The sequence below is a fragment of the Onychostruthus taczanowskii genome, unplaced genomic scaffold (assembly GCF_017590055.1).
Source record: "Onychostruthus taczanowskii isolate IOZ18803 unplaced genomic scaffold, ASM1759005v1 scaffold12, whole genome shotgun sequence".
Taxonomy (NCBI): domain Eukaryota; kingdom Metazoa; phylum Chordata; class Aves; order Passeriformes; family Passeridae; genus Onychostruthus; species Onychostruthus taczanowskii.
In genome coordinates, this window is record NW_024498351.1 from 4100281 (window position 1) to 4127137 (window position 26857).

The following is a 26857-nucleotide window of genomic DNA, read 5'->3' on the forward strand; positions in this document are numbered from 1 at the left end:
AATGGGTATATATTTTATTCATTAAATGCACTGAAAACCAAAGGGTTTAAAGTCCTTCTAATGAAGGAGTTTGCACTTGAATCTCAGCCAGTTTGTACCTAACATCCTCCTCAAGACGTAATGTCAGTGCTGCCGCTCAGGAGGAAGAACTGCCGTCAGCCTACTTTGAACTAGTGCTGCAAGCCAAAGGTGACTGAAGTCCCAGGGCCACACCTGCTGCACTCCTGTGACAATGTCTGCCCTGCAGGCACATCCTAAAGAACAATTCTGAAGAAGTAGCTATGGGGCGTGAGATAGGTGTGATACTTTTTAAAAAAGTATGGCTTAGCAGTCTCCAGGAGGGATTTAAGAACTTCAAGCATCTGGTACTTAATTTCACTACATGAAAATTTGACAGGGTACTTCTTGTTGCATTTCCTGTTAACGGCTCAATCAGCTAAAGCTGGTTGGGATGGGGAAGTTTATTCCAGATCCCAAATGCATTTCAGTGAGTACTGAAAGCCAGGAACTGAAAAACAAATGATGTAAAAAACCCAAAATAAAAACTACCAGCACAAAACACCCCTTAGGATTATGTAGTGGAGAAGGACTGAACCCCAGCTGAATGCAGCTCAGCCAACTGCATGTTCCATTCCTAAGCAGTACAGTTCCAAACTGCATGTTCCAAAGCAGTACAGTTCCAGATGATAGGAGAAAACCATGTGCCAGAGAAGCAGCATTCCTGGGAATTGAGCATTTGTAACATAGGGCCAAGTTCTTGCCTGCAGAGAAAAAATAACCAAACTGGAGCTAGGGCTGTCCTGTTCAGGGCCAAGAGCTGGACTGTAATGATCAACTCCAGCTATTCTAAGATTCTTCTTATTCTGCTGTAGATTGTACAGGGCTGGCAGAAGCACATCTGCTGTTCTGAGCCTCTGATGCCAAAATGGGATGTGACCCGCAGAAGGCACACACCCCTCAGGCACTCCTCAGCTCTGAGAGCAGGCACAGCAGGTATGTGGGTGCAGAACTGGGAGAAGGTGAGCAAACAATCTGACTGGGTGAGATGCTGGCACTTCTGTCTGTGGCACTACCCTTAGGCACACAGTGAAGCAGCTCATGGCTTCAACCTTTCCCCTTTCCTCAGAAAGCAGGAAGAATGAGAGCAGTGAACTTTTTGTTCCCTTCTGTAAGGCATCGAGGCACACGTGGGCTGGGTGTTTTAATAATTGTTCCTGTGGTGCTCAGTGACTGAGCACTCCCAGTGTGCTGACACTGACAGTGAGTTATGGTGTGCACACCCAGACTGAGTATTTGAGATTGTGAATCCCCCTTCTCTCAGACAGGCAGACAGAATAGGTGAGTTTGTACCCGCTTTATTGGAAAACTAACCCATGCAGTTTCAGCTCTCTGTGTACTCACAGACACCTCTGGGAGCCCGTTTCCCAGGGCTGTGTGGAAATCCCATTTCCAAGTGCCACATCAAAGCATGGGAGATGCAAATGGCTGTATCCTGCTTTTCTCTGGCCCATCTGCCTTTGGCTGATGCATCCAGGGAGGGCTAGGACTTCAGGCTGCTTGAAGTGTATCCAACAAGCACGACGCTGCACAAGGAGACACCGAAGTTCATTTGCAGACAGGAAGAAGCACATGCTTCTTCAGTTGCTCGTGTGCTTTTTCTCCTGTGGCTACTCTGACAGCTTCTTCTCTAATAATTGCTTCACCAGAACAGGATTGGACCGTCCTTGTGTTTTCTTTTGTACCAGACCAATTAACTTATTTAGAACTTTTGGATTTCCTGCCTTGATCGCCATAACCTTTGAAGAAGAAAAAGACACCATTGTTACAGGAAAACTGAACGTGTTCACTCATTTCCAAGCAAGGTATGAATATTTTTGTTCTTTGGACTATTGTGATAAAAGACTACATTTTGGGATAAAGTGTTATTTATAAAAACTGCCTTCAGCCCTGCAATAAGCTCCTGCTCTGCTCCCATGAGAGAACAGCAAGTCCCTACAGCATCAGGGCCTTACAACTAATAGAGAGAGCTCCTCTTATTGAAAGAGTCAGAAAATACTTTCAGATTTTACAGTGTCTGCAGTTTGAACAGCAACTTCCTGGAAAAAAGCCAGAGAAGTGAGATGGACTTGCCTTGCTAATAGGATCTACCATTTTACTGAATATAATGTCCTGTTCTAACAGGTGATTTGAATCAAATCAAAATCTATTTGATAATATTGGTGAGGTCCTTCAAGCACAGACATAGGTGCTTTTTATTTCCTTCAAGCAAGTACTCCTTTGCAACACGATGATTAATTAACTGATCAAATATTACCTGCTATCAGACAGCCTTTGATGCACAATCACCTGCTACATTGCAAGGCCCATGTTTAAAAGCTGAAAGGATCAAAAGTTTCACCTTTGGGCCTTCCTAAAGCAGATGCTACTGCTGAAAGACAAGCATCTGGCTACTGTTTGTGTGGCAGGGAAGGCATTTCCTACCTTGTCAGAGTTACCGGGCAGAACGCAATCGATGCAAAGACACAGGATGACCTATTTGCAGATGTTCAGGGAAGGGTTGCAAACATAGGAGCTATGCACTGTGCCAATACCAAATTCAGATGCAAATACTGCTTCTCATTACAGTATCTGAATTATTGTCAGTCCAAAATCTTCTCTGTTATGTGCACAGTGGAAAGGACTCATTACTCTGGATCTGCTAGAAATTACCTATGTGGAGCAGAGTGCAGTACAGTCTTGCACTGTCATAAAGTGCTCAGTGTTGGTTTGAGCAGCTGTTTAGAAGCTATTTCATTCTGAAAAAAGTTACTCTCAAAACACATTGAAATGGGAGTGTGGTTATGAACCTTCCAGCTCCTGCACTTCCCAGTCAGTTCTAACATTTTCTCCCTCCCTGCCTGTGCTTTCATACCAGCCTGGAAATACAGCAGCACTTTTATCAGGCTCTGCAAATGAGTCAAGTCGGATGGAGGTCACGCCGACCTACTGCAAGCTCGTTTTATCAAAAGCTCTTGCAGAGCTGTTAGCATCCCCCAATGAGATCTGGAGTGGGCGGTATTGTTCTCAAAAGATGTTAATGTTTTTTTCCAAATGGCAAATGGAGCTAGACATTGTTTATATTAGAAGTAAGCTATTCACTTCTGCTTTTACATTTTTGCTCCAGAGAACATATAAGCACTTGTTTTCATTTTGCTTTTTATAAAGCAGATTATATAGACTCTGTCAAGATCCCTTCCCACTCCTCCCCTTCATGATCAACAAGGGTTTTTTCCCTTTTTTTTCCAGCTCAGACCTTGTTAGACTGAGCCACACTGGTTGCTGTGTCTTTCAAGGAGATGGGGAAGAGCCAATCATCCCCCACAGGGCAGCGTTTGTGTTGCTGCCACAGCCCAGCAGAACAGCAGAGTGGGCACCAGCTCTGGAGCTGCTGCTGCTGCCACAGGGCTCTGGCTCCTCCCCACCCCACAGCCACTGTCAGGCAGGAGAGCCAGCGAGGCTCCTCTCTTTGGCAGTGGACAGAGACAGGGACATGGCAAAAAGTCAGATGCAAGCCGAATTTCTGCCTTGCCAGCTCTGATACAGTCTCTAATTCCATAATTAATATATGCCTTGCTGGCAGGTAACTTCAGCTTCAGAACAGTTTAACAGTGTTGCCCCAATGTCATCACAACAGATGACATAAAAATCAGTTATGTGGCTGGGTGGCAGGGTCAGGTTAATGGCAGTACCGCTGGAGAGGGACAGGGCCCTGCAGTTTTGCTTTCCTGCATTAAAGTTTTATGGGCTCCCAGAATGACTTAGCACATTAGCCAGACTGGTAATTTGTTTTGCAGATCATTTTGTGTAAGCTTCAGTTTCAAAAAACCCACTTAGTAAAATAAGAAAGAAGAAAAGCTTGATAATATCTTGGCAGCAGCTTTACTGCTCTGGCTCTAGAGCACAAATGCCATCAAAAGGGAAAAAAAGAGAGGCTATTTTAGCCCCCTTCCACAGACTGCCACAGTGCAGAAGGTTCCCTGCACCATCATAATCACCTCATTTTCTTGTCCATCAATCACTGCCTGGCAGATCTGTTCAAGCTCTTTTTGATCCTGTAACAGTTCAAGTTTCTGTTCTTTAACAATTTCAAGGGGAGTCTTCCCTTCTCCCTTCCACAATTCCGCAAGCACCTGAAAATCACAATGAAAGCAGCAAAGGTCAGTGGCTTGACTTAGGAACATTGTTTACGTGCAGTATTTCGGTTATGGTTCCAAGCCCTATTTTTGCTAAGGGCCGATTGTCTAAACGTGAACAAGCCCAAGATTTAATCATGTGCCTCTCTGAAAGAGCCCTCGTACCTCCCTCCTTTTCTGCCACCTGCGCTGAGACAAAGCACTGCCACTTCCTGCACGAGTCCAGGTTAATGGTTAATGCAGCCTCCCGCAGCCCGGGCCCTGCCCGCTCCCCCAGTGCTGGGGTCTCTCCAGAGGGGATTGCTGAGCACAAACCCCTGCTCCTCTGGGCTGGCAAGCCCAGAGCTGCTGCTCCCTGGCTGGGAGAGGAGCCACCACAGCAGGGATGGCTGCAAGGCTGCTCCTCCGCCAGTACTCCTGCTCTTCTCACATCATTCACAGAACTGCCTGCGAGCAGCAAGGAAATGCATCTCCATGAGCAATGGCCGTGCCCGGGAACTGACGATTAGCTGACTATTGTACCAAGTTTAATCCCAGGTAACTCATCCCATTACCAGTCCTTGCCAGCAGGCTGTAATGAGGATATGTATGACAAAGCAGAAGAAAAATGGTGCCAAGCAGAATGAATGCAGCAGCTCCAGCCTTCCTATGCATCATCTCCAAGTACTGGACTGCTGGGCAAACCCAGGCCTGTGGAATAATCACTTGTTAATGCTAGTGTTTTCCTACACTGCAGCAGGACTACTGCCCTGGAATACACTTGAGAGGAGAGAACATTTATAAAAAACCAATTTCCTTGGGCAGTCATGTTCTGTATTCCCTTTGCTTTTATTTCAGGGCTGTGGGAGGAGAGTAAGAAAACCCTTATTAAAACAGCTCGTTGTGCTCCATCCTGAGCTGAGGATGTAATTGTATGTTTGGGCCATTGCTGTGTCCCAATATGGAAATGCATGTCATGTCAAAATTTCAGCATTAAATATTCCCTGTAGGATGAAGAGGCTCTGGTGGGAAGACAAAGAGGGGCATTCAAACTGCATGTTAAAAAATTTGCAGGGCAGCAAGAGAACTCAGGTAGAATGATGCACATGGGATGGGATCTTAACTACCCCAGCAGTTTGCTTCAGCATGACAAATTTGTGGGTACAAAAGACCTTTGGTTAAAGAGTTCTCTATTCACAGCAAGTATTTAAGAACTGTGCATCCATACAATTGCTGCAAGAGGACATTTTTTTGCCATTCTGAAGCTTTTTATGGGATCTTATCAACACTTCTGGAGACCTTATGAGAGGGTAATGGCACACAGCTGTATTGTGGCAGCTACATCTTAATTCTTCCTTGAGAGAGGGCCAAAGGCAGATCACAATATTGAAGTTACTGATAAGCCACCAGAGTTACAATAGCTGTAAGTAAAGCTTTCAGATCTTTACACTGAATAAATCAGTGCTGTATATGATGTCTTCTACAAGATCTTCCTTCTAGTGTGATATTTAAAAATCATCATGCCAGTGCTACCTGGAATAACCCTAGAAATAAATATATCATATCCAACAGAGATTCAGCCTGTCTGCAGCTGTTTGCCTTTTTTTGTGATGGGTTTTTTTTTTTGATTTTTTGGTTTTGTGGTTTTTTTTTGTTGTTGCACTCCACTGCTACTCCTGGCAGCCCTTCTGCTTCTTCCCTGAGGGATGAAGCAGGAAGGTTTTTGTCCTGGAGGCTTCCATACTGTATGTCACCTGTCAGAATGAGCCCTGTCCTTTCCAGGCACAGCACAACCTCTAGCATAACACCCTCTACAGTCTAAAGTACTGCACAAATCAGAGTGGACAATGAATAAGCCTTTTCACTCTCCTGGAAAAAGGCAGATGAGACTTTTAGGACTGGTATGTATTCAAGCAGGATGCCATGGGCTGCAGGAAGGGGAAATCTGCAATGAACAAAATCTATGCAGCCAACCATGGCAGAGTTACCCAGGAGCAACATGTACATCAGGCTGACTTAGATCAGGGGCAGGACAGCTTGACAGTCAGAGATCCAAGTCTGATTCCCTGTTATGCCTATGCCAAATATTTCCTGGCACTGAGGAAAGCTTGCCCATTAGAAACCTTGAAGGCACCAGATTTTCTCTGTGACAGCTGCATCATGTGTCCCTTCCCATTTGGTAACAAGCATCTCCACTTAGTAGAGCAACAATGTTATCAAGGCCCTTGCTTGTTTACAGGTATGTAGGAAAGCAGAAAGAGATGTGGCCAAGACCTGTCAAAGATGCACTTTTAAAAAATGTGTTTCTCCACTTGGCAAGGAGTACAAATCTAAAGAAAGCAGTTTAAAAAACGATTTCAACTCATTTACACAAACTGCCTGCACCAGCACAGGAGGATCAAATTATGAAGTCTCCAGAGCCAAAACGTGAATCTCAGGCCTCATTTCCATTACTGAAATCTCAGTAGCTTCTACTATTGATTCTTGCCTGAGCGTGATTAGATTTTAATGATGTTCTGTGGTCTCCACCTATGCAAGCTTAGCAGCAATGGTCAAGATGAATTAATCAGGACTTACACGTTTGGCTGTCATGGGCATCATATCAAACATTTTGCAACTGGTGACCATGCCAGCTGACTGCTGTGCCTAAGAATGCTCCAACTGGAAACCCTATCTGCAGTGATTTGCTGCCAAGGACAGGAGGAAAGCAGCAGGTAGCGCCATTCCAGCAAGTCCCGTGGGCACCTCTCCTTTCCAGTGATGGAAGCTGTCGTGTCTGGCGGGTGTCCCTCAGCCTCTCAGAGAAGTGGGGGGCAGGTTGGGTCCAGTCCTCCAGATGGTGTAGTCATAATTGTCAAAGCAGATGGTTCTGTTTAGATATAGGTACTGTACTCATTTCCCTGCTATCTACTTTAAAGTAGGGGTGCCAGGCAGATCTGTTGAAGTTATTCCTGTGTGGGTGACCTATGCAACTGCAGAAGCCAGCAAAACCCAAGGTCTGCTCTGCTCCATGGCCTGCTGGGCACGGATCCCCTGTGAACCAGTGACAAGGGTGTCCATACGGAGTTGCTCCAGAATGTCTGCTGGCAGCAGGCACAAGTTTCCACTTCCCTGGCCCAGGAACCAGCCTCCTCCCATTATGCCATAGCTCACAGGCAGGTCTGTTATGCCAGACACGGACCTGCTGCCAGCCTGGCCTCTTGAGCAGCAAGGCCCCATCGCAGGCACACTCCCCATCAGACGGGTTTCAGCCCTTGGTGAGCAGCACCCACCGCTCACACTTCAAAATGGTGCCTCTGGGCTGGGCCACAGGCAACATGTATCCATCTGATCCAGGACATGCCCACCCACAGCCCCACGTGCCAGCAGAGCTGGAAGCTGCTCCCCGCCTTTGCACAGGCAGGCCAGCCTGGAACTGCTTTGGAGACCTCTGGAGTGGGATGCTATGTTTGACGGCAAGTTGGGCATGAGCTCTGTAATTCCCTACATGGTAACTATGTAAGCACACAGTGCCCTACGTTTGGCATTGCATCCCACCACACAATGCTCAGTGTGTACAGCCAGTGCTCGCGGCTTTTATCTGCCTCTTTTACTGCCTTAGTCAGCAGAGCCCAAACACAAAACCTTTTAAACAATTTAAGTGGTTAACAGCCTCCCGCAGCGAGCACATATGTGTACACATGTCTGTGTGCTCACCCCATGGAACCCTTCCTTCCTTTCCCATTGGATCGGTATCTGCCACTGCAGATCATGCTCCCCCTCCCCAGGAGATGCAATTCATCTGCTGGTGTGTATATATAGCCCTTTCTGCCCTCGGGCCATCCAGCGTCTCTGCCTACTGCTGAGAATTGTTACAAACATTTGTTACTCTTCTGACATCCAGGCAACCAAAATACTTTTCTAAATGTGGCAACGTTTCTGCAGTTCGATAGCATCATCGCTCGGTGAGGGCAAACTACTGCGACTTCTGGGTCCAGTTTCAGATCACTGGGGACAACATCCACATTACAAGGAGTTGGTAATTAAACAACAAATGCATTTCTGAAATTCTTGACACTTCACAGAAGTGCCTGGCACACAAATATAACACAAAGCAGAAAATCCCATAGAAGAGCATTAGTACCCTGTCCCTACCTCCACAAGGAAGAGACTTCAGACTGGAGTTCTGAAGCTTCCTTTTCAAACACAGACACCAAACTGATGGGTGTGCCACAACCCCGCAGGCAAAGAGCTGCTCTGCATTCCAGTGCTCTTCCTATTAATACTTTATCTCCTTTTTGAAGCTTTTACTTTTCCAATACAAAATTTCCAAACACACATGCCTAAAGCCAGGCACTTAAATCCCTATTTATGACGCCTGTCTTATGCAGCTGGCTATCCACAGACCAACTTAATTAAGAACCACAAGTATCTCCAAAAAAAGAAAACAAACCAGAAAGTTCATTCACAGTTCATTAACAGTTTCACTGATAAACACTGAAAGAGTCACCTAATGCAGTTAACTAGAGTATAATAATTAATCTGAAAAGACAAATCATTCCATATAGATGAACTTGCAACAATTTAAGGTGAACGACTGATTATGGCCCATCACAAAAAAGCCTCTATATTTTGTCTACAAACACAGCAGTACTGTTCCCATCATAACCAGTTCACAATTTTAGGTATAAATCATCAAGAGCTGCGTTTTTAGACTGTTCTAGGCAAGATGAAAAAAAAACCAACCGAGCTTTACTTGCTTGAGAGCTTCATGATAGCACTTGCTCAAAGAAGCAAGGATAAAAGAAAGGCCAGACCTCTGCCACTTTTGACTCAGGTACACCAATGCAGAACTCTTTTTGTGACTGCGCTTGGATGAATTCTATCCTTTCCCATGTGCTAATGCTTGGGAACGTAGACTTTACTGTCCCTAGGAATCTAGTAACTGATACTCTCATCTTAACTGCAAGCCATGGATTAGCTCCCACTGACCTTTCATGCAGGCCTGACTGGAATAGTGAAATTGAGATCTACTGTCTGCTCTGCTCAGAAGCCGGATTTATTTGAGTTCAGTTCACATTGTTTAAGTCTACTATTTAGCTCCTGCCCTCTTCTAAAAGGGAGTATACAGATATGTCTCTAAGACTGTATAAAAACGTAAGGCATTTGCATCTATTATATGTATATAGCATAGATGCAGAAGTTATCCTTTATCAACAGTGTAAACAACTTCCCTTTAAAGCAACCATAGTACTGGTACACAATGATAATAAAATCGCTACGCAATTGAAATAAGAAGCCATGGATGCAGAGTACAGCAAAATCAAAAAGGTACTTACCTGCTTTGCTGCTGTAGAAGAAATTTCTTTTTTTTGTAGAAGGTTCAAGAGGTCAGCCAGGAGGAAAGAACTGACTGGGCTAGGGAAAAAGCGGGCAGAAGTTATGTCAGAGAATAAAGTGCTGTAATGTATCTGTACTACTGCTGCTTGCCTAAAGATCGCACAGTTCAGTATGACAAGCTATTTTTCCTCATGTTCAGTACTCATGGGTAAGGCCTGACTATGCCTTACCATCATCACACTCCAAAGACTGAACACTGACTGCTACTCTTAACAACATGATCCTCTTGTCTGCCATGTATTTCTCTAACTCCATTCAGCAGGACAGAGCCAAGGCCTGTGAGGGACTGCCTGGAGTAACAAACTTCACAGGGAGCAGCTAAAGCAGCCACGAGCAATGGAGTGGCATGGTACCAGTCATGAGAAAAGGATCACTTTGTCTCACCACTGCAGCAATGAAGAAGACTGACCTTTCCTTTACTGTAAGGGAATGTTCTTTCAAGTAACTGAGCAGGTCTTTTAGAATCCAGCCGATCACCTTCTTTGGCTTCATTTGGGTTTGTTTTACCACACTTTCAAAGAATTCTGCTAGTCCGTCTTCATTCTGTTTATAAAAAGTTAAATGTATCAAAGGGATACTGGAGTGCAAACATGGTTACAGAATCACAGAATTGTTAGGGTTGGAAGGGAGCTCTGGAGATCATGCAGTCCAACCCCCGTGCCAAGGCAGGGTCACCTGGAGCAGTGACACAGGTTATAGGTTACAATTAATTATACAACTGCACTCAGCATATAAATGCTCAGTCCTAAAGTAAACTTCAGCTCTGAATTCATGCAAAGTCATAAGACTTCGGAGTAATTTTATTAACATAACAGCCAGCAATCTTATGCCTAGAACGGGAATATACAGTTTATCTGTCAGCCTGTCTGTTTCAGTGGAACTTCCAACAAATGAGCCATCATTTTTCTCTTAGTGCCTCCCTAAAATTAACATTTGGACAGAAGCTTTCTCATCTTTGCAAGTGTTTTATGTATGATACTAGAAAATACAATGCTCTCACAGGCTGTCATGCTACCTTTTACCAAGAAGAGCCTTTTCCTGAAATTGTCTGCATCTACTTCACTCTTGATCTTGAAATCACTTCTATTTATTTTGGATTGAATTAGTAAGTTTAGCTTGCATTTACCCTTGAGAGATATGGAAAGGTCATATGTAAAAACAGGGTTTTATTTTTCAGTTTTTCTGAGAAGCTATGGTAAGCTTTTACACAGCACACTAACAGCTCAGAAGATATGACAGTGGGAGAATCAATTTATAGCCTAAGTGAAATCTGAGATTGTTTTTAGAAGAACTGATACTGCACAGTCTGTTGAAGGCTGTGGTGTTTGTCATCAAGGCACTGATGGACCTTTAAATGCAGCACAGAACTCATTACGTTTACTGAAGGCTGAAGAGGTATGAAGTGGCAGCTCCTACCTTTTAAAGGAGGAATCCAAATCCAGCATGCCACTGGATTTCTGCAGTATGTACCATAAACACACAGGAGGACAAGCCAGCTCTCAGAAGTCAGGAGGTAACAGCTTAGAGATAGCCAAGGAGCTATTCTAAGTATACAGTCATCACAGCAAAAACATTTCTCAAGCACATACTGACTGCAGCCAGATCTCTGAACAGTTATGAGCAAAAAGAGAGCAGGGTAACCACAAAAAGCCTGAATTCTCCACTCACAGCCCATCAAAACAGTCTCATTTGTCCTTGTTTTTAAAGGCCATTTACTGCCATAGCAATACAGAATTTTAGATTTTCCTTCTCCAAATTTTCACAACACAAACTTCCAAAACTCCGGATACCACATATTTCATTGATAATAATGTATGGCTTTTGAGAAGACTGATCTCTATTCTGCGAAACAAAACAAAATGTACCTAGATTAACATTGGTGCTGTAACACTGGTGTGACAAAAAACAGACCCATCCCCTTCACCTTGAGACCATGACCAAAGAAACCAAGTTCTCAGCCTGGGAAACCACTGAGGTCTTTTGTGAACCAAGGTAAACCTTCTAACTCCCACTAGTTATCTATCTAATACACATTGACATCATTCTATTCTTCACTCACTACTCTAATTTAACTAGCATTTACTCTCTAATCAAATTATGCAAAAATAAGGCTAAAGAGACTAGAGGAACAAATTTAACTTAAAAAAACGGTAAAGGAATGACATGATTACCAAAGCACAGTAAACTTGATTAAAAACTGTGTGTGTGTTAAGCAGAATTCCTGGAATGATGTATTGCCAAGTACTGTACTCTAATTCACCTCAGGGTTCAACAGCACACTCACTCATTATTTAAATAGTGGGTTCCTTTACACAGTAACGATTGTCCAATCTAGGTAGGAGAAAGTGAGCATGTCTGAATGCTGGGTTCTTTACACATGCTGCAGAAGGTTTTACAAACACTCCAGGCAGAGTAGGTCTAGCTACAACATTATGCAGAGGAAAATAATGTCTGCAGATGCCACATGTCTGAATGCAGCTACACAGCTCAGATGCAGCACATAAAGCACTTCCATCATGTACAGGCTAGAGAGCGTATCCCTAGCAGTGGGCACATCCCAGTTTCTGGATACTCACAGCCTGGCTGGAGTTAGTTCTGATCCTGCTGCCAGACCTTTGAAAAATCAAGGAAAAACATATGCAGCCTTTGCATTTTAATCAGCTGATTTCCAGGCGGCAAGTGCAGAAAATCCCAGGAAAAGTCAGGGAGACAGACTTACATATGCTACCAAGTCGCTGAACCCCATACCCACTACTTGTGCACACATAACCAGACACATTCCCCAAAATTCCCTTGCATTTCATTTTGGGTTTTTTAAAGAGACTTAATTTTCTGTAGCCAAAGAGAAGGAAAACCCAGTAATGCTAGACTGAAATGAGTACGGCAGAATGTCAAAACATCAGAATGACTGACAGAAATGAAACATTTTCTTTGTTTTCTTGTCATATTAAAAAAATGTAGAGATAACTTGATTAGCTTCAGTTTATAGATACTGCACTACTTGACTTCAATTTGGTTTACATTTTGGTACACTTTCTTCCAAAATTCACTCCAACTACCAACACACTCACAGACCTGTCCCTTGTGGCAAATCTCAGCTGAAAACTGCACCCTCCAACATGCCGGATTTACAGGAATGCTGACTGCCTGTTCTCTCTTCATTCTGAATACTCTAAACTTCGCTGAAAGGAATCCAGAAATCTGGAACAACAGCATCATATTTGTAATCCAGGCCACTCCATGCTCGCACTACACACCAAATATGCTGTAATTTCTTCATGTGAGTCTCACTGGCATGAAACCTGACATACCAGTATTTCAATCAGATGCAAATTTCTTTCTTAAACATGGTTCAAAATTATGATTTCATAGCAGTGAGATGAAGCAGTAAAAAACTCTAGTGGTGTAGTGATTTCAGGTACCTTTTAAACAAATTTAAAACAATATTTTACAGAATACCATGGGTACAATCTTCAGGGACATTGGGACTGTAATGCAAACTTATTCTTTTAAAGACCAGTAATGTTTCCCAAAGAACTAAAGAAGAAAACTGCTTCAATGATCACAAATAAAATGTAATTTGCTGCTTGGTTGTTCCCATTTTCACCATCACAGTTCCTACAATAACCAACTGTGAGGTAACTGCTGCAAAACTGTGCAAGACTGTCAGGGGGAAAACCCCCAGAACATCCAGGAGACAAGCGAACCAGTCAAAGAAAGTTCAAACTTTTTCCTAAAGCTTATTGTAAAATTATTTGAATTCTAAAAGAAGCGTAAGTTCACCTGTGTACTAACATGTCTGAGAATGGCAGGGCATGAAACAAAATGGTCAGAACCAATTTCTCCAGCAAGCCACTTCAGACTCTTTGAAGGAGTCACCAATGTGATTGTTCCACCAGGGCAATCAGCCCAAGTAGAACAGCCACTTTTATCTGAGTAAGCAAAGGACTAGCAGATGCACAGGAAGACTTGGAATTCACACGACAAAGGAAGTGATCAGACTGTTTTTTCTCATGCTGTGCTGTGACAATCAATGTATTTTCTGGTTGGACTTCCCTGGACCTCAGCATGCATTTTGAAAATGAAGCGTTGCATCAACACATTAATACATTAATGTCTATGCCAATGTATCTTATTTTTTTACTCAATAGATAGCAAGATGAAAATACCATAACTGGCAAAGTTGTCAGAGATCATTCTTGACTGATGTATTTGCCAGATTACCAGTTTACAGAGCAAAGTAAGAATTGCATGAAGAAATTGAATACCCAAATACCATGGAGTGTACATGGCTCAAAGAATTATGAGTAAGAATAGTTCTGCATGAAGAAAAATCAGAAACATCATATATTTCTGTAATTTATATAAAACTGCCAAAAATGAAGCCATTTACACATGAGGCATTTCAGATATGAAGATATTAATAGGGTACTTCTTCCCTTTCAGTACATCCTGTAATTAGGTAAAGGAGGAATCTCAGTTTCTCAACACCACAGTATGTACAGGCAGCTCCTGTGTATGAGGACAAAGCTCTGGAAGCAAGCTCAGGAGTTAGCCTGCATGCTGGAGTATGTGTGTTTGATTGCAACTTTGGCACAAAATGCTTTCTCTATTAAGTTGGCGCAGAACAGACTTTGCATTTTAGAGCCATTCCTCTACAACTGCCATTTATTTAATGAGCACTCCTGGGCGCTCTAACCTGAAAGAATGCTCATTAGATGTGTGCATCTGGCCCTATCAGCAATCCTGTGCAGCCTCTGATGCAAGCTGAGGGCAGAATGGACACGGCACTTCCCGATGAATTAAGGTTAACGGGTGTCCCAGCGCACAGGCAAGCAGCTCTGGTGGGGAGCGTGCAGGCTGACATTCTAATGCACAATAAAAGCAGACCTGCAGTGAAGAATGTGCTTGCTTCATGCATTCAAATGGATGCATTAGCTTATTACAAGCTGAATCCCAAATTTCAGCTTGGAGCTCATTAATTGTCTTATACGTCGCAAAAAGCAGAAGGGGAAAAGCAAAGGCAATAAAGGATTTCAGAGAACAGCTGAAAGAAAGGGCAGTTGATGAGGCAAATGTATAGGGCTAGTTAGCAGAGATGACAGAAGCCACCCATACCAGCAACTTGATACGCACAAAAGGTGGGCTGATGCCAAGTGAAAGGAGTGGGTGCCCTGGGCATGGCTGCCACGGCGTTTATGTTCTAAAGATATTTGGATTTGTGACCACAGCAACGCTGACGACACACAGGTGTTTTGGCTACTGCTGAGCAACTTTCTTTCTCCACTCTGTCCCCCACAGCAAATACGCCAAGGATGAGCACAAAGCCAGGTGGGACAGTCTAACAGCCAACCCAAACTGGTTATATTCCCTGCCCTGCTCAACAAGGAAAACTGAGGGAAGGGTTTTTGGGGGATGTAGTCAGTGTCATTGGCTGCAGACTGGCAGCACATCAGTCTACTTGTGGAGTGGTGACTGATTGTATTTGCAAAATTTTTAGGTTTTCCCCTACTGCATTCCTTCACTTCAGTGTTTCTCTCAAATCACAAGCCTTACTTTTGCTTTTCTTGATCTCCTCCCTCTACTCCTGGCTTGGAAAATGAGCAAGCAGCTGTAGTACCTAGCAGCTGGCAGGACCAATGCACTACAGAGAGGAGGAAGTAGAAAAATTCAGAAAGAAAGGATGCAGGACCTATCTATCCTTTCTATTCTTATGCTTAATTTGTTAGAAATATGTGAAAAAATGCATGTATGAACAGGAATGCTGGCAGCAAAATCATATTTTGCAGCTCATACAATGAAATAGCAAGGTAAGAACTGCTGACACCTCTCAATACTGTTACTGCAGTCTTGTGACTTTGATGAGAATTATGACTCACCTGCCCACAAAACAGTCTACAAGTCACTAAAATGGCACAGCAGCACAAAAGCAGTTTTCCTAACAGCTTTCCTCAGAACACAGAGTCATTTGCTTCCTGTAGAATCAGCCTCTGTAAAAGTGTATTAAATTACAGACATACAAAGAAGGAATATGAGGTAGTTATGTGCACTGCTCTCCCTTCATTTATAGTCAAAGGAAAGGATCTCCTCCAGAGGACAATTTAAAGTACTTAAAGTTCTGCTCTGAATCTCACTCTGAAAAAGTCCTTTTCCTTCTGTCTCCACTAATGACAGTGGTAACCAAAGCAGGACATTCTCCTAGCTTAGCAGGGTATGTAAAATGTCTAATCTAGGATGAGTATACTAACTCCCTCCCCAGAGTTACCACTGGCAAAGAGAGGTGACAGTTTGCATTTAAGAAGCTCATGGTCCTCTAGAACAATTTTGGGAGCTACAAGACTTTGCTGTCACTTCCTTATTTTTAACTGTATTTGCCACATTGTTTCCCTTCTTATCCCTCTTCTGAACCTATCCCTGGTAAACTGCAGTATGAGGTCAAAGTTGATACTGTGCAACCATTTGGGAGCACAGGAAGCTGAAAGATTTAGACTTTGGGTTTTGATTCACATTCATTAAATATGGTCAATGTGCCCAGCCTTGCAGCAAGCCCAGAGCTGAAGGGCAGACACTTGCAGACAAGGGACAGTATCCAGAAGCTGTACATTTGTTGCAGTCAGTCAGGGGTGCAGCAATGTCTAGACAGACAAGATCAATCTTAAGTACCAGTTATTTGACTGCATTTTGCATAAGAAACACTTCTTGGCACACTGTGTCTGGTGCATTTTTTCCACCATTCTATGTGTATGGCTCCATGGCAAGAAGTATGCATTGGACACACTTCCAAGTCAGAATGTTCATAAGGACTGACAGCTGGTTAATATGACATTTGTAAATCTTTTCAAGAATCATGCACCTTTGAAGTTTCTCGGCTTATTTTAGCACTTGATCAATAGACCTACCAATAAGGTGAAGCTGTGCTCAGGAAGAATCCCATACTGTTCAACAAGCTTTTTCCTCTTCACACTGGGGAGGTCAGGAAGTCTCTCATGAATCCAGTCAATATTTATCACTTGCTGATGGTTCATATTAGCTGGCAAAGATTTTGCATCGTACAGAATCAATGGGGGAAGGTTTGGCTCTGGCATGAACCTAGTAAAAAGGAAGAAAAACTCCTTTATAATTATTTTCACTCAGAAGCTAAGCAACAAGGAATAAAATTTGTATCACAAGTTTATACTTCCCTGAAAGCTGTATCACCCTTTCAACTAAACAAAATATTGAAAATTAAAGACCTGGTATATCACTGGTAAGTAGAAAGAGATCAGGCCCCAAACTGTTGCAAAGCCTCTCTCTTTTTTTCCTTCAGCAATTTTCCACCAATTGTTAAAGAGTTCATAATACAAAAGGGGTAATTCAAACACTTCTGCACCAAAAATAATAATAAAAAGTCCAAATAGCACCAGTAAAAGATATGGAAACAGCCCACTCTTTTTGGCATTAAGCATGAATTACAGACCTGGATAAAAATGGGAGTGGGCTGGCAGGGAAGAACTTGGATTGACATCCAGCTGCCAGCAATGATCTGGGCAAGCTGTAACCTTTTCCAGCCAAACTTCAAAAATCTTGATGAAATCTCCTGCTGTGCTAAAAGCAAAGTTACTGTGCTCAGCAGGGTGCTACCACAGAACAAAGGCTCCTTTAAAGAGAAGGCCAATTCAAATGACTCAAATAACTGTGATTGAAGCAGAAACTTCACTCTTACATGACCAAATTAGGGGTTCAAAACCACCAGAATAAAGGGCATTGAACTATAATGATTTCTATTTAAAAATCTGCCTAAACATAGATTTTAAGATTAACGTATAATGTGCAGCACTAAGTTACAAAAAACCCTAGAAAACATAGTTTACAGTTCAATACTGTTCATAATCTTACTACTAGTAATAATCTTTATGGTCTTTTTTTGAAATATCTTAGACTCATCAGTTTTGTCTAGGTTTTAATGAATTTTCTTTTGCATTTTTTCAAATTAGTCTTTTTAAATAAGCCTCATGCCTGCCCCTACCAAAACACGGAATTCACAAAATGATCACTGCTGCATTTCTACAAAAACATAATCTAAAATGCAGATTTAAATTCAAAGTTTGTGGGATGTTTTCAAAATTGTTGCTCTGCTGTAGCAAGATCAGTGGTAGAATATAAGATCTGACAAGAACACAGAGCTGACAAAGCTAAGAGACTCTGGAAGTTCTGCTGGGAAGTGAACTCTGAGGGTAAAAGGAAGATCTCTCAGGGATGCAAAGCTAGGGAACTACTGGGAGGGTTGGCACTACGATAGCCCCAGGCAGCTGTGCTCCTGCCTTACAGTGTTGCCTCAGAACTTGTTCCCAGCAGCATTGCTTTGCAACAGGACTCATGCCTTGTCCCCTCAGCCTCACAGTTAAATCCTTCCTGGGTGACTTTACGGTTGAGTGTTTGTCACCTCACACTTGTGGAAGGCTAAGTGCTTAGCAAGGTAGCACCTTCATTAGGTCTACAAAGAACTTCAAGGTAGAAACCTGCCCATGAAACGCTGACACCTTTCAATAGCAGCTAGGATTTTCAAACAGTGTTTGTGATCTGTGATCACAGAATCTAAGCATGGAGAGGCAGGGCCTGGTAGCTTAAAACCGTTTCCCTCTGTATTTACTTAAAGTAGGCGCAATGCTGAGCTCAGAAATTCTGATGTTTTATGGCAGGCATTCTTAAGAATACACTTATACTGGCCATACAGTAAACCTTCAACTTTCCCACTTTGAGCTGAAGTACTCCCAACCTAGTCTTTGGGAAGGGTCCAGGGGTTTTACCAGAAATGAGACACAAATCCAGATCTGAACTGCTCAGACTAGCATTGATTTTGATAGGTCTCTGCCCCTTCCAGTGGAAGGTAAACTTCCAACACATACTCACTGCACTGACTAACTTTACATCCTTATAACATTGGCTACACTTCAGAAATTTAATAAATTCTCAGTTTGTGAAATGTTAGGTCTATTTAAAAAAATACCGATAATCCTGTTTTCCTTCCTTGTCTCTCATTGGTACTGTGCACCTAAAATAAAAACAAAACAAGATGTGAGTTAGTTTTATGGCAAAACCACAACCCAAAACCTCTGCCTCATGAAGATTAGGAGTGCCTCTGAAAACCACTTCAAAGAATAAGTGCATGTAAGAGGGCAGTCATTTTCAGACACTGCTTGATGCAGGACACAATCTGTTGTGAAAAAACAGCCTTAAATCACTCCCTAAGAGGAGACTATACTTGTGAATATTGACTTTAGAAGACACAAGTTGAGCAACACTATATTACAGCTCCTGATCACGCCACTAGGTGTATGTGGGCACTCAAAAGCAGCTATTCCTATGTTCCTCCAAAATAAAAACTCACCCAAGCTTGGAATCAAAGGCTCTTGTTTCATTCAAAATTGTCCCTCCATTTTCAAGTTCTTCAATTTGCCTCTGTATTTCATAGTCTGATAGTAATAAAAGAAAAAAAGAGTAAGCTTGTTAGACTACACTATTAGCTTTAGTGCACTCCACTATTTCATTTTTCATGCTATGCCATAATGGAAGACTTTGTTGTTTTAACCTTAATGAAATCAACAGCAGTAGTTATGGGCAGAATTATCAGTCACTGTCTCTCTCTCCAGCACTGCTTCTTTCTTTGTGTGTTTTCCTCATCTGCTTTCATTTCCTTTAAATGGAAACCATTTTCTCCCAGGCACTGCAGTCAAATCATATATTCCTGGTGACCTTGCAGTCACCCAGTTCAGTTTTCTTTTGGAGATGTAACAATCAGCCTTTTTTTTCCTCATACCCAAGCTGCATCTGAACTTCACACACCATACTCAGTGGAAAGCAATCATCTCCACTGGAGGACACAAAACCGCTGCTACCATATTTTAGTCTGTGCTAGGCACTGAACCACCTGCTTAGTTCTTCTTGCAGGCAGAGGTTTTACTGCAACAAACCTGCAGACTAACATGCCTGCTCTTCCCAGAGTATCCCATACTAAGATTCATTCTGTCAGGGAGCAGCAAGAGTGGGGCTGCTCCATAAGGAGGATAAGCCAGGAGTGAAGGGTGGCCAGAGCCCAGGCCATGCCCTCATGGTCTGATGCAGTCCCACTGGTCTGAACAATGTGAGCAGGGGCACGTGCTACCAACTGAGCCCTCTGACAGTGCCAGCAGAGGTGAGGGGATGAGCTGGGTTCAGGTTCCATTCAGGGAGAAGCACAAGAAGCTAGGTTCTAGAAACAAGACTACAGAACAGGTCCAAGGCCCTTCAGGAGACAGGACTGAAAACTGGCACATCTGTGACACAACCATTTAGGCAAAGTCCAAAGACCCCTGCCTGAGCCTAAATGGGACTTCTGTACCCACAGGCAAGGTACATGGAGGAAACACCCAGGTGAAGTTTGTCAGGGCATTTAAGGCCAATTACTGCACTCAGGAGCCTGACATATTTCATCTCAGACCACATAAAATACCTACAATGCTCTTGTAATGAAGCAACCACCATTTACCTATTGCTTTTGCCAGAAATCGTATGCTATTGATATTCTTCACTTCAGTCCTCACTCCATAAGGCTCTCCAGGGTGATGCACAGAAACATTGGCATCCACTCTCAGCTGACCCTCTGTAAAAGGAAATTTTATTAACAGAACAGTCTGCCCTTTACACTAGAATTAAAAACCTTGGCATGCCTTAATAAACTGCATGTTATGTGCAAAGCCTTAATAGCAGACTTCTCTATGTTCAGAATGGAGTAACAACCACTTCATCATAGCTTTCTGTATGTGATTTCATCTCAAGGGACTGCCTTGAATCATTCAAAATAGTTTTAAATCATTGCTCATAATTCCTCTCAGAAAACTGCATGATGCAGTGCAGCACAGATCCTCTAAACCACACAGTGAAAAGAGCTTCTGATTCACAGATCTTAAATAAAGGGTAGAATCAGACAAGCAAAGTGGTGGATTGTGAGCTTCCATTCCTCTCAAAGCAGCACAAAAATACCTTTTGGAATTACAATTTGATGGATATATACTACCCTAGCATGGAACACAAGAACTTAAGGTTACGTTGAACAGATTTACTAAGGTGTTCTTGGAAATTTACAACTCAAGGACAAAATGTAAGCAGCAGTGGTTTTTTTAGTAATTTTCTTCCTCTCCTTCAGGAAATTGCAATCTTACCCCTCAAAATGTCCCTGGCTGCCAAAAACTGTACAAAGTTTTATATAAAAGCATCATGCACTCTCAGTCCAAAATGGATCAATGTCCTTAAAATTTTTTAGTGACTCAACCACAAGGAAATAATAATTGTATCTTTCTAAGTATTGTTCCTCTAAAGATATCTCTTCCAAGAAGAAAAGCCTTGCCACAGTTATCAGCTGCTGGGAATACACAAACAGGAGAGGTTGTATTACATCCTGGAATGTTAAGAAACATTATTTTTCCCATATTACACATTGAGCATCTGTAGCCTTTCCATGTGGTTTTTTTTTAATTCATTTTTTTATTTTAAATATGGATAAAAAGAAACAAATGCCTACTGATTGGATGCATTATAATGTTACAGAATTATAAATGAGAGTGCAAAATGACTCAGAGTTAAAACTGTGAGGATGCTACGGCTTCAGAACCCATTCCGGTCAATAGATTTAAACTGACCGACGAGACCTTGGTACAATTTGTAAAAGCAGGCTGGATGACAGCACACTAATCTCCTCTGTCTTCACAGAGCCTTGCCAGACATGCAAATGAGACAAAGATGCTGGAATGACCCAACATCTCTTTCAAGGGAAGTGTTTTGCATGTGCTCCCTCTTTGGGGTGAAACTTGTACTTGTTCCAAACGAGGAATAGTCTTGTCCTGCCCTTGCTTCATTTGAGACGTGACCTGTTTCTACTTGGATGTAGGTGTCAGTGTGACCAATGAATTTAATCAGGCACAAGCAAAAGACCCAAGCTGCAAAAGTTCCTAATAGAAAAAAAATAAAAAAACAAAGCAAAAAAAACCCCAAAAAAGGGCTTTTTTATTTTAAGCCCAGCTTACTTTCCTTTACTTTACAATGCGAGCATCTTTTCATCTGTTTGCTGTTAATGAAATAACATCTGATAAAACTGGGCACATGTTTTCACTGTACATGCAAAAGCGCCTAAAACCTTCACTTAGAAAGAAAAAAAAAAAACCCACATACATTTATAGCTACCTTTCCTGGAAGAAAAATATTTCCAATACTGGGATTCTCATATAAAGTCAGAAATCTCCCTGCGATAAAAGATACCACAATGCAATTTCAATGGCAATCTTAGGCCCAAATTCAGTAGTGAAAAATGATTGTATATAGATATGCCCACAAAGGCCCTTGGAGAAGCATCCAAACTGGCTGCTTAATACTGACAACTGTGCCTTATTTGAGATGTGGGACACTTGTGTGAGAAAAGATTCAGAGAAATAGATAATGTCTAGCTATTATTATTTCCCACTACATTAAATTAAAGTTGCATCAGTAGCCAACATTTATTGGATCCCATTTATTGTGTGATGCATAAACCACTCTGACTCAGTTTTCCAGGAGATATCCACTTGTAAAATGGACTGAATTTGTTGCCAGACAGTGAGGCCACCTGTCACAGGCAAAAATATAGCTTACACTGTGAACACTAATAAGCAGCTGCTAATTGTGGATATGTGCAGAGGGGATGAATGCTTGAAACCACTTTTAAATACTTAAACAGATGTCTGCTATATGCTACCTGTAACCACGTGCCTGTTGTAAATATTGGTAACATAAAGACTGAGGAAAAATGGCATGATCTGAATATTACAATTAATGAGATAAAATCAGCGGTGAGGAGGCTGAATGAAGGCTATGCTTCTGCACATCACCTACTGTGAAAATTGGGGCCTTAAAATTACAGAAAGAGCTGGTACCAGAAGCAACGTTTCCTGCAAGAGGAAGTGGTCTCACAAAGATAGGTAATCTTGGCTAAAATTAAACCCAGCATCCATTTCTGTACATGCTGTTGTTTACTCCATCTCATCTATGACACCAGCACAAGTTTACTGCCTACATCAATTGTATGACTAGCTGAGACCTGACACTTAGAAGATGATCCATGCTCCCACTACTTTGTCCCTTTGTCCCTTCCATACCCTACAATTAATCCTTGCTACAGATCTTCTGTGCTGCAGTGCTGTGCCAAGCAAGATAGAGAGAGATGGGGAGAAGCACCACAAGAACCCTGGGGACATTTCTTCCTGCCTAGCCTTATCCTGTAAAATTATTGTGTGAGGAAACACATCATCTAGCATGGCAAAGCTCTGCAGACAAAGGCAGGCCTATAAGTATGGCAGAGATTAGGAAAGACTCTGAGGATTGTAAAATTACAGCTAGAAAGGGCTATGCATTATAAGCAACCATAGAGAAAAGTAACAGGAAGCTGCAAAACTCCAGCAAACGCAGAGAATTACTGGTGACAAGGGAACATGCCTTTCTCCCCTCAGTACCTGCCATGACTGCCTGGCTGCTCCCAAGTGTTTGCAGAATGAGCTGAAGCTCTCTGACTGCTGCAGCTGCTTCTTCCCCACAGCACATATCAGGCTCCATGACAACCTCCATGAGACCAACTCCTACCAAGAAAAGAGATAGGAGATTTTCAACAATAGCTTTTGATCTTGGCATATCAGAGTGCAACTGGCTAACACATGAAAGAACTTGGACTTCTTTAAAAAAATATAAAAAACACATAAACCCCCATGTATTATTTAGCAACTGTCACAATGGGCCTAGCTGCAGATTGCTATAAAAACTTTTCCTGCAATTTTTTAAAGTAACTGGCAAATGCAGACAAACGGCCACCCTTTGATGACACGCACATCAGAAGGACCCATTCCTCTAGAAGGACTCTCATTTAAAGCCAATTGGGTTCCAGATGCAAAATTATTTATCTTAAATTAATTTTGGAGCAGGCAGAACTGTAAACAGATGTAGTCTAGTTTTTAGCTTCAGGACCTAGCTTTCAAGGAACCTGAGCAGCCACAGCCCTCAGCTTTGATGGACACCAGAGTACTTCATCCCAGTTAGGCCACGCCAGCCACGTTGCTGCCCATGTTGCGCACTCCTTGGATCACTCCATTTACAGTTTCTAAGTTGGAAGAGAAAATCTACATTTCTTCAAAGCTAATTATTAAGAGAAATTACTGACTCATGCACCAATAGATTCCAACAGCTGCTCTTCCTATACACAAACTCAATTCACTATATCTGTAATATTTTATTTTTTTTTTAACAGCACATACTGTACAGAGCTTAAAAAGCTGAGTGGCTCTATGTGACTGACACAGTTTTGAGCAAACTGGAGCCAAAAGATTTCTAACTTGCTACTGCCAATTGCCATCAATCAACAGCAAGTGGGAAAGGTTTACTGGCCATTAAAAAAATCAAGTATTCATCTGTTTCCAGTGTAACAGTCATTTTCATGAATTATTTTTTCAAGGAGAGAGCCATAAAGCTGTTTTTATTTTTTGCCGGTTTTCTGTCATTTATTTACCTTTAAAGACTCATCTTAACCCAAAAGGAGGAGAAAAATAGGAAAACAGTCCAGGCCTACCAGCCCTATTCAAGTCCACAAGGGTTTGGCTCCTTATATCATCATGGAGACTTTTTCCACTGTCTTGCTCCAACTGAATTTGTTTAATCCTCACAGTTTTGGTCACCATCTGGCTCATCTTGTTGTCTATGCAGAGACTGTATGACAGACTTCCATTCACTGCAATAGGAACTCTTTGCTGAGTGATTTGATAGCCAGCCTGTCAACAAAATTAGTTTTATATGCAACTGAAACATTCACTTTTCAGAAAGCAGACCAAGTGCAAATATAATTGACTAAGAACAAAACTAAAAATGCAACATCTTTCTGAGTGACCTATATAAGAGAGAATAAATGTACATGTAAATTCAAAAGTAACTTTGCTTAAATGGAAAGGAAGCAAACTAGAAGATGAGTCTAAAATTCAACATAACGGTAAGAAGCTGGAAGTCTGGAAAAAATACGAGGACTCCTCAATACAGACAAATATACGACACCATACTAATGCTGAAATAATCAATAATCAACTGCACAATCTCTTGCCAAGGATGACAAACTTCTCTGATACTGTCCTGGGGCAGGAAATGGACTGGAGGAGGTTCTTCCATGCCTGTGGTCCCATGATCATGTTACATGTTGTTTGAAGCCAGTGACTGTACTTCCATCCCCAAGCTGGGGATATCCCTCCTCCTCCCAACAGGCTGCATATCCCCCTCTGTCTCTTCCAAATTGTACTCATTAGAGGGGAGGAGAGGGAAGGGGTGGAGGCGTGCAAATCAAGAAAATGAGAAAGCTCTATTTCATTAATGTAGCAATTTAAAAGATAAGACACTGCAACCCCATGTAAGGGACACGGCTGGTAAATGCCACCTCACGCCTGGGACTGCACTCAAAGGGAACTGCTGGCCAAAACAGGGGCTGCCAGTGACAAGGTATTGGAATAACTGCAACGATGTGAAAATAGAGAAGTGAATCAAAGACAGCTGAGGTGGGGTTCCGTTTGCTTCCTCCTTCCTCACCTGCCTATGGCACTAGTGGTGAAAATTTTAAAAAAAGTCTGCTTGAAACAAATTATTTGGGAGGAGTATTTGTATATTTTACAGGGATGACAAGCTTACTCCAAAATGAGAGATGGTGAGTTCCAGGGCACTGGAATGGAGAACAGGGCTGGCCCTGTCAACACCCCAATTTATATATGCAGTGAGGTGCATGACCTACCAGACATAATCACTGTAAGAAAAAGAATATAACTGACTCTCTGCAGCCTATGCTAATCACAGGCTCTTCTCATCTCCTAGAACTTCTCATTAAAATAATTTTTTTTACAGCCTGAAATATTGAGTGACAATAAATAATATGAATCCCATTTCCCATCCAAAGCCCTGTTTTCAGGAGTAACAATAATCCCATTGTCAAATGACCCTAAGAGCTGGATTTATCTGTTCTAGTCAGCTCATTAGCCTAAACTCTGCATCTTATTACAGGGTTCCTGACTAGACTGTTCACTATGAAATGTAGGTCGGGCAGTTTATTGTCAGTGCTTAAACTGCAGAAGTCAGTCAGTTAAAAGCCAGAATTACATGTTTCCAACTAATAAAACATGTCAGCATCTCCCTGACCAAATCTCCATGCTTCTGTAACCAGAGGATCCTGTAATTCATGTCTGCAGAGTCCCACAGTTTCTTCCACTTCCACTGTTCTCTTGGACACATGGACGTGGATTCTTTCCCAGGACACCATTCCATATAGCAGCTATCAGTAGACTGACAGCAGCAGGCATCACAAGAATATGAGAGTGATTTCAGCTTAACAGAGTAAGCACTAAAAGTAAATTGCAAACAATTTGTCTGTGATGTTTTTGATGTTTCTTCACGATGCGTAAAGGAATTTCTAAAGTCATATTTATTTCCTGCTATTTCACCTTTTTTCCCTTCAGATCTTGCAGTGGGCTTTAAGATAATTCTACATGTTTAAAAAAAGTACTGGCAATTCAAACTGCTAAGTTTGCTTTTCACATTCCCAGCAGGTCACTGCACAGCTCCCAGTAAAAGGGCCTCTTAATGGCTTACAAATATTTGCAAAGTTATCCCCAGAAACCAAATCAAAATTATAGCAACTTCACAGAAGAGCCACAAGTTCACAACCTAGAAAAAAATAAAACAGAAATCCTTTCTGAGATCCAGGTCTCCACTGGACAACTATAATATAATTCTCTTTCTAAGGTGGGAAGCAATTGTATTTTAAAATGTTTTGTGTAACTTCAAAATATTTTCAATACCTGAACAAGAGTGAGAAAGAAAGTAATTGGTTAATAATACAGCACCTCTACAGATTCATCTGGGATCTGAGAGGTCTCCCACTCTGCTTCTCTGGATGTCTGAGAGTCCTCACCTAAAGACAGGATAAGCCAACATGCCTGATCTTGCCCAAATAAAATAAACCCACATATTTTTATTTTCATGTCATCAGATCTTCACCCCAAAACCAAAGAAAATAAAAATAGCTTCCTCCCTTTGACAGATTAGTGTTAAACAGAACATTCAGTACCAATAAGCTCATGCAAAAATAATTAGAAAGGTTTAATGTCATCAGAGACAAAAAAAAGGTTCAAACACTGCTGCATCCTGTTGCACGGACAGAAGTCAGGTTCTCAAACTATTTCAGTATTTCTACATCCATATCAAATGCAGCAAAATACATCTGATTTCCAGTGGCACCTTCTACACATACGAAATCTACCAACAAACCG

At 42.0% G+C, this 26857-nt stretch overlaps 1 protein-coding gene across 1 annotated transcript in view; it reads right to left on the reverse strand.

The window, feature by feature from the left end:
• Positions 1-1339: 1339 nt before the first annotated feature.
• GATB (glutamyl-tRNA amidotransferase subunit B) overlaps positions 1340-26857 on the reverse strand; it is a 41950-nt gene continuing 16432 nt past the window's right edge. Inside the window, exons 4-13 of the mRNA XM_041395813.1 lie at positions 24130-24328; positions 23027-23149; positions 20035-20148; positions 18898-18982; positions 18517-18561; positions 16430-16619; positions 9940-10073; positions 9470-9548; positions 4035-4169; positions 1340-1796 (exon numbers count right to left, since the gene is read on the reverse strand). Coding sequence (XP_041251747.1) covers positions 1668-1796; positions 4035-4169; positions 9470-9548; positions 9940-10073; positions 16430-16619; positions 18517-18561; positions 18898-18982; positions 20035-20148; positions 23027-23149; positions 24130-24328 — 1233 coding nt within the window. The 3' untranslated portion in view covers positions 1340-1667. The remainder of the gene's footprint in view (positions 1797-4034; positions 4170-9469; positions 9549-9939; positions 10074-16429; positions 16620-18516; positions 18562-18897; positions 18983-20034; positions 20149-23026; positions 23150-24129; positions 24329-26857) is intronic.